The sequence below is a fragment of the Carassius gibelio genome, chromosome B6, assembly GCF_023724105.1.
Source record: "Carassius gibelio isolate Cgi1373 ecotype wild population from Czech Republic chromosome B6, carGib1.2-hapl.c, whole genome shotgun sequence".
Classification (NCBI taxonomy): domain Eukaryota; kingdom Metazoa; phylum Chordata; class Actinopteri; order Cypriniformes; family Cyprinidae; genus Carassius; species Carassius gibelio.
In genome coordinates, this window is record NC_068401.1 from 14,873,337 (window position 1) to 14,883,934 (window position 10,598).

The window sequence follows — 10,598 nt, forward strand, 5'->3', positions numbered from 1 at the left end:
TTCACACGGCCCCAGCACCTTTTTTCACCACAAAAGAGATGAAAAAGGTGCATGTGAGACTGTAGGAGTTTTCATACTACACCAATGATTTACCCTGCTAACCAAAACTATGAGGAGGACAACCAAGGCAAGTGTCTACTTACTGGCCATTATGCAAAGTAGAGGAATGCAGATAAACATTTACAGTGTGAAAGACAATGTTGAGAGATTATGAATTTATCTTTTTGACAAAACCACTGGTCCTGAAAGGGAAGTGGCTTATGTTATGCATAGTAATACACTCTCTGGAAAAATAAATAAATAAAGTACCTTTAGCGGTAAAACAACTCTTCACAGGCAGTACCCTAGAATGTAAATAATAGTCCCTTAAGGATACATACTATTACCCCAAGGTACTAATTTGCACATTTTAGGGGTAGATATGGTACAAAGCTGCCTTTTTAAGCGTACTTCCCCAAAATCATGCTGTTGTGCCCTTAAAAGTACAACCTTTGCCCATATTTTTCCAACCTTGTACACTAACACTAGTAAAATGATATCTTAATTTAGTCATCAAACACAAAAGGAGATGTTAAGTAATATGTTCACGCTGTTCTTTTCCATGCAAACAAAAAAGAAGAAAGAAAAGCATGGCATCATAGACTTAAACCTGGGTTTGATGTGCCATGTTTGAATATACATAAACATGAATGAGGTTGAGAACTGCATAGGGGAGAGATTATCAGTGAATAGCATCTTAAATTTTGGCTTTTTGCTCTTGCAAAGCTATTGCGCACTTTAGCCTCAGAAGACCCACTTTCATATGGCCCACTTTTCTGGTGCATTTTGACATTTTTGGCCACCTTCTAATTTCACACTGAATGGAAAAGAGCAGTGCTAAACTTACTGCTAAACTTGTTTTGAAAAGAAATAGTGAAATGAAATGTTTACAATTTAAAATAAAAATAAAAATTGTCATCATACTAAACTTTCTGCAAAAAAAAAAAAAAAGTTCAAATCAGAGATTTCATTTGTAAATGTTTTCTTTTCTTTTCTGATCGTAACAAGTACTCTAGAGTAATCCTGAGTGATATACACTACTCTACACTACCCTACTTTCTCACTCTCGGTGAAGATGCCCTGTTACGTTCATGGACAGGAAGCCTTGCACAAATATGAGGAAAGAGAAGCAAAGACAAAGAGAGTCAGACAGAGCGAGAGAGAGAGTGAGAGAAAATAATCTGCTGACAGCTCACAGTTTGAGTCACATGGTGTGAAAGAGAACCTGAATAGTGCCACAGTCGCTTTAGCCTGGTGGTTTCCATCTTGCATCTTTCTCGCATGCACATAGCTGTAAAGAAAGCGGTTATGCTGTGCTATTCTATGCTCTGCTCAATAAGAGCTCGGCGGTGACGGCCACAGTGTGGTGGGACAGAGTATGTGCGATGCATTCTGTAGATAATGTACGTTTTTCACAAGATTCTGCCAATTGTCATTAGCAGATGTCACATGAGATGATACTCAAAAAAGTCAAGTGTTATGAAGACTAATGGAAGCTGTATAAGATGTGACAAAGTTCTCTTGTCACTTTGGTGGTAAAGAGAATAGGGGGTAGGTCTATATTTATTATTGCAAACACTAAAATGCATCAGATGCCCAAGGAGGGGGAATAAAACACAAATAACCATTTGAGGTTAGATTTATTTACATTTATTCAGCTGATTTAAATGCATTAACAAACTGACTCATCGGTGGATTTTTACCAGTGACATACAGAAAAAAAAATTATGATATGTGTATGACGACATCAAAAATAAAACATATTTATACCAGCTGGTTAAAGTAATTAAAATAATATAAATAATGATACATATCAATTTGAACATGTGAAAACAAAACCAGTATTTTATGGCAACAGAAAATCTATACTTATATACCTTAAACTATAAAAGGTACATTAAGAATATTAATTGACTAGCATAGAAGTGCACATGCATCGAAATACAGTAGTCTTAATAACAAAAAGCTATCAGGGAATGTAAAATGAAAAGAAAGTGGTATTCATTTCGACTCAACACTCGTTTATTAAGCTTCACACATTCTTACCACAGCTTACAACAGAGTGCTATAAACAGAAGAATCCCTCTGGGGACCGTTAAAAATGATTATATGAGTAGTTGTTAAGTATGAAATGCATTAGTTTCACCCTGATTTCATTAAGAATGCACACTAAGGAAGTGCTCACAAAGTTAACAAAGTCATTAGCAAACAGGTAATATGCTAATAAAAACACAACATTAATTTTTTAAAGGCAGCACACAGTTTTATACACAATTTATGCCTTCTTGATCCTTGATGGAGTCTCTAGTCCCCGACCACTGTATTCTGGCAACTGACTGATATACACAACAGCCACTTGAAGATTACTGTCCTGAATAACTTTCACTTTAAAGCAACTGTATGTAGTTTTGTGTATTTTTTTTTTTAATTTGGCGCCCCCTACAATTAAAGAGGCTGTATGTAGAATTCGGTGAAACTGCAGACAAAAACAAACAAAAAACGTCATAAATACCTTTGCAGCGAACATCCAGATGCGGACCATGCTGCGAGCGATGAATATGTTATGTGGTGAGTGCTTTGCCTTTCCTCTCAATAACAATAAAAATTGCATACGGAACATAAATAAAAACAAGACTAGACTTAGACTAGCTTTGAATTAATCCCTTTTCTGTATGATACATTGACATAACAGTACAGAATAGCTCCCTTCCATCACTACCTAAACATAATGTCAGGTATTGTAATTAATAATCTTTTTTTAATGTGTCAATGAATAAAAAAAAAAAAAAAATATATATATATATATATATATATATATATATATATATATATATATATATATATATATATATATATATATATATATAAATATTATATATATATATTAGGAAGTGCACATAAATGACACATGCTTTAAATTTCCGGTAAAAAAAACCATACTGAGACCTTACATAAAAATCAGTCCACAGGCTTTTATAGACAACCTAGGAAGTCGGGGAACGTCTCTTTTTTTAAGTGCCTTTACAAGCTGTTTTCACATTGGCAATAAAAAAGTGATTATTACCTGAAGATTCTTACTTGTATGAATCCATAATTGAGATAAATTCATAAACCTATCACTGTGGTAATTACAGCAGATAGCAGTGCAAATGCATTTATAAAGCAATCCAGCCTTTGTTCCCACTCACCAAACTTTATGTACTCCTAGAACAGAAGTTAGGGGAAAAACAGAAGCTATTCACCTTATTAGAAATCAGTGTTCCATCAAAGTGATTTTGAAACTGATCTTTAAACTTACATACAGTTGTTTTAATATGTCCAATTCACATGGTTGTTTATTCATAAGGCTTTATCATCTTCACCTGACCCTGCTATCAGAAAGTGTAGGCCGAATCACTAAAACCAATGAAAAATATTTAAAGCACTTTCTTATAACTCAGACTTTGCGCTGACAGAGCTCTCATGTGTGCCTTTCAGGTCCCCGCTTGTAGCGGCGGACCCACCCGACCTGTCCCTGCAGAAAATCCTGCGGACGCTTCCTCTGAACTTCTCAGCCGCAAACAGGTAGACCAGGGGATCCAAAGCTCCGTTTAGACAGGTTAGAGAGGAAGTAAGTCGGTTAGCCAGGGCTAGTCCTCTTTTGATTTGGCAGGATAGGTCTGGGTGCGTATATCCCAGGATGAAGGTTGCACGGCTTAAGTGATATGGCAAAAAACACACTATGTAAATGAGCATGACCAGACCAATGGTGCGGAGAGCTCGGAGTTTCAATGCCGGCTCCAGCCTTGAACCTTTCCGCAGACTGTTCACTATCAGCAGGTAGAAAGACAGTGTGGCAATAAAAGGTGGTGTGAAGGCTACGACGAGAGAGATGAGAGCACGCTGTGAAGCTTTTTCTCTGTACAGCTGCAAGCACACAGTAGAGCCATTGACTTCTGCAGTCTGCTTGGTGACCAGCAGGGGTGCCATAGACACTATCACCAAAGCCCATAGTGCAAAACTGGCTATGTGAGCGTAACGAGGGCGCCTGACCTTGAGGGAACGAACAGCGTGTACTACAGCAAGGTATCTATCGCCTGCAACACAGGCCAGGAAGTACAAGCTGGCGTACATGTTGACATAAAAGAAGAAGCCCGCTAGACGGCAGGGGATTTCACCAAATGGCCAGTGTCCTCCGGTTAAATGATAAGTGGCTCTGAGGGGTAAAACAAAGATGTAAAACAGGTCGGCCACAGCGAGATGAAGCAGAAAGACATTGGCTGGAGAAGCGTTGCCTCTCTGGCGGGCGAAGATCCACAGGGCAAGGCTATTGCCATTCAGTGCCAGGAGGAAAACTATGATGTAGTAGAATCCAAAAATCATGTTCTCCACCGTATTGTCCACAGGTGGACAGCTCTCCATGGACTGATTGGACAGCAAGGGGGGAAGTTCTGTCAGGGGGGACTCCATTTTTGTATCTGCAAAGAAAAACATTTTTATTAATTGTTTCAATTCATTTAAATTTAACTGATAATATAAATACTAATTTAAAATAATTCTATCCATTTTATTTTTGAATTTATGAACTTATGTAAATATTCAATTAATGCATGTAAACCATATAAACATACACACAAACATTATATATATATATATAATCAGACATGTCACGATTTTTCTCTATAAATATATTTCTATATTTCAACCCAAGTAACATATACATACAAAGAAAACAAAACAAATAAGCTCATAAGTTCTGTGTAATAAAGTAGAATGACACAGGGAAAAAGTATTGGACACACAAGGAAAGGTTGGTGCAAAAAGGCATGGAAAGCCAAGACACCAGCTGAAATCGATCAGCAGTTAGAAAACAATCCTGCCCCTAGTCAGTGGATATTATTATTAGCTGATTCAGTATCAACTGAAGGTGTCTTATTACCAATGTGTCACACAGGAAACATTTCATGATGGGTAAAAGCAAATAGCTCTTTTAAGATCTGGACAGCCTTACTGTTGCAAAACATAGGCTCCTGGTGGTATTGGTTATTGGTATTGGTATACTTCTGAATGTTCCAGTGAGCAGTGTTGGGGTCATAATCCGACCGTGGAAAAACATAATTTCATCATAAACCAGCCACAACCAGGTGCTCCTCGCAATATATTTGACAGAGGAGTGAAAAATATTATCAGAAGATTTGTCTAAGAACCAAGAACCGCTTACTGTGGAGATTTTCAGAAAGACCTGGAATTTACCATGGATAATTGTTTGAAAGAAAACAATAAGTAATGGACTCAGCCGCCGTGGCCTGTATACATGCTCAACACGCAAGACTCCATCGCTGAAGAAAAAGCATGTTGAAGTTAATTTAAAGTTTGTTGCACAACATTTAGACAAGCCAGTGAAATACTGGGAGAATATAGTCTGGTCAGATTAAACCAAAATTAAACTCTTTGGATGCCATAATACACACCACGTTTGGAGGTCATGGCACTGCACATCACCCCAAAACATCATTGTGTAGCACTGGCAAAATTCATACAATTGAAGGAAGGATGAATGGAAAAATGTAACGAGACATTCTTGATAAATATCTACTGCCATCTACCAGGATGAAAAAGTTAAAATGAAGGTGGACATTTCAGCGAGACAATGATCCCAAACACAGCCAAGGAAACTCTTAATTGGTTTCAGGGAAAGAAAGGAAAGCTGCTAGAATGGCCCAGCCAATCACATGACTTGAATCCAATAGAAAATCTATGGGAAGAACTACAGATCAGAGTTCATAGAAGAGGCCCACAGAACCCTCAAGATTTGAAGACTTGAAGAGTGGAAGAATGGGCAAAACTCACACCTGAGCAATGCATGCGACTAGTTTCTCCATACTGGAGACGTCATGAAGCTGTCATAAAGGCTTTTGTATTTTTCTTTTGCAATTACATCAACATTTAGTCATTTAGCAGAGAGCAATGATATGCTTTTGTGCAAAAAATCAGTAGGATATTTAGTATAGATTCATTTTTGATTAGTAATATGCATTGCTTAGAACTTAATGTGGACAACTTTAAAAGCAATTTCCTCAAATATTTTGATTTTTTTTTTTTGGACCCTTATCTTCCAGATTTTCATATGGTTGTATCTCGGCCAAATTTTGTCTTATCCTAACAAACCTTACAACAATTAAACGGCAAGCAAAAACGCATTTATTCATTCAAAAATTCAAGGGTCCACATCACGTTGAAATAGATATAACATACACACACATTAATGTAGAGAGTTTTTTTAAGAAATATTATTTTAGGATGGTTTTAGGATGGATGAAAATTGATAGGACTATATATATTTACATAAAAAATTTATCAAAAAAATGTCCATGTTTGGCACACAATACCTTCAGATAACCAAACCAACCTATGCTGGATTCAAGTTCATTTGATAGAACCCAAAAGATGTTGAACAGAAAGAGAGTTTTTTTAAGAAATATTATTTTAGGATGGTTTTAGGATGGATGAAAATTGATAGGACTATATATATTTACATAAAAAATTGATCAAAAAAATGTCCATGTTTGGCACACAATACCTTCAGATAACCAAACCAACCTATGCTGGATTCAAGTTCATTTGATAGAACCCAAAAGATGTTGAACAGAAAGATTGCACTCGTTTTTGGGAATATGTTTCCAAATTTGACCATTGTCAAAACATGTTTACACAAAAGGAGCAAAGGACACAGCAGTGATGCATCAAGTAGCACTTTTTATTCCAGCATGAGTAAATGTTTTCCTCTCTTTGAGTAGTGAGGCAGGGAGTGTTACAGCTGTCTCTGTGTTTGGCAGCAATTCAGATGCTTAGATATTTGAGTGTCTCAGGAGTCTGAGCAAATGTCCCTGTGGAGCAGTTGACTACACACTCATCGCACCTCCAAACACGCAACGCTCAATGAAGGAGCTGGTGCATCCGGTGGCCACACCAGAGCCACTCCTGGCTATCTGCTTACAGTCTGCTGGGCCAGCTGTCCTCGTGGCATTCTGCTTTGTCAAATCATTGGCGCGTGCACAGGGCAGCCTGTCTCAGATTCAGTGAGCAAACTCTGTTTGGAAGAGGCATTCATTCTAGCCTGCCATCCAATAACAGTTGCTCTATTAATAATCAGGCCAAATGAAGCATCTGCAGGGATAAGCTCAAGACCTTTTTAAGAATGGTTCAAAGCAGGGGAGAAGTTCACCTGTTACTACTAGAGCTGTAACTGACACTTGTGTGTGTGTGATATTTTAAAAACATAATTATGAATATGGCATAATAGAAGGTTGTTATTTCTATACATTTCAAAATTATTTTAATGGCATGATGTATTGTCATGATCTATTCGTTTATACACACACACACACACACACACACACACACACACACACACACACACACACACACACACACACACACACATATATATATATATATATATATATATATACACATTTTTTTTTATGAATAGTTCATGACAATACATCATGCCAGGCTGTTTTATTTTTATTTTTTGGTTACCTAATTAAAATTCATTGGGGGACTATGAATAACTATGAATATTATATTAATATTTTAAATACTTGCAGAATAAATATTATTATTATTAAATAAATAATGATTTTTAAAATAAATGATTAATAGTTAATATGAAAACACACCTGTGTCTGCCAAATAATATTCATGTGGTGCAACTAACATGAAGAAATATGCATAATCATGAAAAAGAGAGAACCCAAGGGTTGTTCAGGGGTCTGTTTCATTACACAAGTTTACCAAAAAGTTTATTTCAGTTAGTCAGATTTATTTTTAACCAAATCAACTGACAATACGTCAGACTAACTGAAATAAACCAGGCTTTTTTGGTAAACTTGTTTTATGAAATGTTTATGTAATGTTTCATGTGGCGCGCACAAAACATAATGGTATTTATAATTTTATAATAAATCATAATTTTCGAGTAAATAAATACTGAAGAATACATTTATATTATTTTTAGAATTTTTTTTTATAAACTCACATGTATTCAAGGAATAAGTATCAAGGAAAATATTACTTACTTATTTGTCAGATAGTCCAAATGCACCCTTTGGAATACTTCTTTTTTCCGTTTGTTTTAAGCACTAAGAGTCTTCACGCTTAAAATATGCTACCAAAACATTTCACAATAACCTCTCACTGGAGTTGCAATAATAAGGAGCCTCTTTATCAATAATTTGTGAACACTACAGACAAACACAAAGTGGGCGTGTACAAAGGAGTGTCTCAAGACCTTGCCATGTGAGGGGGAGGACAATCTTCAAGTCCCAGAACATGCCAAACCCTTCAGTAAATTAAACAGATAAAAGAGGAGAATTGCAAAACAAAAAGCTCTCCTTAACTGTGCTTAGAGAAAAAAAGTACCAAGTGAGAAATATGTTTATAAAAGGTTGTGGTGGTTCTCTGGTGTGTGGAATGAAACTATATTGTGTGTTCCCCAAAAAAAAAAAAAAAAAAAAAAACATTTTAATCTGACAATATATGTGACCCTGGACCACAAAACCTGTCTTAAGTCGCTGGGGTATATTTTTAGCAATAGGATATGAAGTAAAGATCATGTTCCATGAAAATATTTTGTAAATTTCCAACCATAAATATATCAGAACTTAATTTTTGATCAGTAGTATGCATTGCTAAGAATTCATTTGGACAACTTCAAAGTAATTTGATTTTTTTGCACCTTCAGATTCCAGATTTTGAAGTAGTTGTATCTCAGCCATATATTGTCAGATCCTAATACATTTATGCATTAAGGAGATGCTTTTATCCAAAGCGACTTACAATGCATTCAGGCTATACATTTTTTACCAGCATGTGTGCTCCCTGGGAATTCAACCCACGACCTTTTGCGCTGCAAACACAATGCTGCACCTACCACTGAGCCACTGGAACACCAGCATAATAAACCATACATCAATGGAAAGCTTATTTATTCAGCTTTCAGATGATGCATAAATCTCAGTTTTGAAAAAATGACACTTGGTTTTGTGGTTCTGGGTCACATATGAGAATTTCAAATGGAAAACTATTATCCAGCAGCACAAGTCGTATTGTTCCGTAGTCAACTTGGGAAAACATGCTCCAACCCCAAAAGTCTTGAAGAACAAGGCTTCTCCACAGGCTGGCAACACTACAAAATCACTTTTGTGTTAAAGAAATAAGTGGGGGTCAAGCTTGGGTTGCAATGTGACACTAATGCTCCTATACCACATTACACAAAGAAGCAGAAGTAATCGCAGGCGTGAGGCACATTAACCAAAGCTGAACTGAAGCTCAGGGATAAACTACATGCTTCCAGAACTTAAGGTGAAACACAGCCATAGGAAACCCCTTCTCTTTATTTACATTAATACACAAATAGATAAAATCATATCAATAGATATGATCCCAAGAGTACAAACGCAGAGCAAAATTGACATTTATTAAATGTTTTATATATTCCCTGAAGTGATTTTGACTTGCTTGCTCATTCAAGCAAAGCAAATCTTGCCCAACTAATCCTAAACCTTTTACTTTATAATGCAGTTCTGAAATGACCTTTTAAAGACTTTCTCCTCTAACCAATAAACTCACCTCATAAAATATATATGCTATAAAAAGTGCATTAAATGAAAATGACATGCACATAAACTAGGGAAACACAACATGATCATTAAAAAAAAGGGTTTAGTTACATAGTTGCTTTACATTTTGCAGAAAAGCCTAGAAAAGTGCATAATTTGTTTCTTTTTGAAGGCATCACTGAATAAAAACAGTACAGAAAAAAGTGCATAAGATGGTTTAAATGACATGCACGTAAACAAGAAAAACAATGCAGTCATTTTATATATATAAAAAAAAAAACATTTCAATCAAAAAATAAAAGTACATAAAATAAATGCATTGCACTTAAACTAGGAAAACCATTCTGTTCAAATGTCTCTATACAAATATAAATAATTCAAAATGCCAACAAGTTTAAATGGAGCCAGAGAGCAGACACTGAGAGAACGTAAATGAAGTCAATGAGAGACTCACCAAAGTGTTGATCCCTCAACAGCCCGTGCAGTAGTGAAGGGGTTGAGCAGAGGAGAGAGAGTGCTTTCTTACAGCTGCCTGAAAAGCAGCAGTGGAGTGACTACTCTCTCTCAGGCTGAGCTGTGTTTCAGATACGATACTGAGGCTCTTTTTGTGTCACCAACAAATTTGATCACAAAAACGCTTTCGCGATGGGAAGGCTCTAAGGTGACCCTTGCCCTGAGCCTTTCTTTGCAATGCTATTTTCTTCTGAGGGCCACTTGTGCGCTCCACAATAACCCGAGTCAGAAGAAGCAGCACATTTCAACAGGGGGAAAATAATGGCATGCCTTGCTCACAATTAGGAGCCAGTGGGGGATCATAGCAATGGGGACTAGCGTGCCTTTAGGTTATAAACCCCACCACCACTCCAGTACCCCCTCCTTCAACCATATCAATAAACAGAAGATGAACTGAGCATTTAATGGGGCAGTTTATGAATAAAGACTAGAGATAACCCATTG

General features: G+C 36.5%; 1 protein-coding gene across 2 annotated transcripts; it reads right to left on the reverse strand.

Moving 5' to 3' along the window:
- Nucleotides 1-2,917: 2,917 nt before the first annotated feature.
- Nucleotides 2,918-10,400, reverse strand: LOC127960034 (uracil nucleotide/cysteinyl leukotriene receptor). 2 transcript variants are annotated; one of them, XM_052559564.1, is made up of 2 exons: nucleotides 10,096-10,400; nucleotides 2,918-4,496 (listed from the first exon to the last, which is right to left on the reverse strand). In XM_052559564.1, the coding sequence occupies exon 2, from the start codon at nucleotides 4,486-4,488 to the stop codon at nucleotides 3,469-3,471; it is 1,020 nt and encodes a 339-aa protein (XP_052415524.1). In that variant the 5' UTR covers nucleotides 4,489-4,496; nucleotides 10,096-10,400; the 3' UTR covers nucleotides 2,918-3,468. The 2 variants fall into 2 exon arrangements, with proteins under 2 accessions (XP_052415524.1, XP_052415523.1); XM_052559563.1 differs by lacking the exon at nucleotides 10,096-10,400 and adding an exon at nucleotides 8,100-8,411.
- Nucleotides 10,401-10,598: the final 198 nt, after the last annotated feature.

Bases quoted from the DNA above. Each gene is read 5' to 3' on its own strand.
- LOC127960034 (XM_052559564.1), bottom strand. From the start codon at position 4,488: ATGGAGTCCCCCCTGACAGAACTTCCCCCCTTGCTGTCCAATCAGTCC.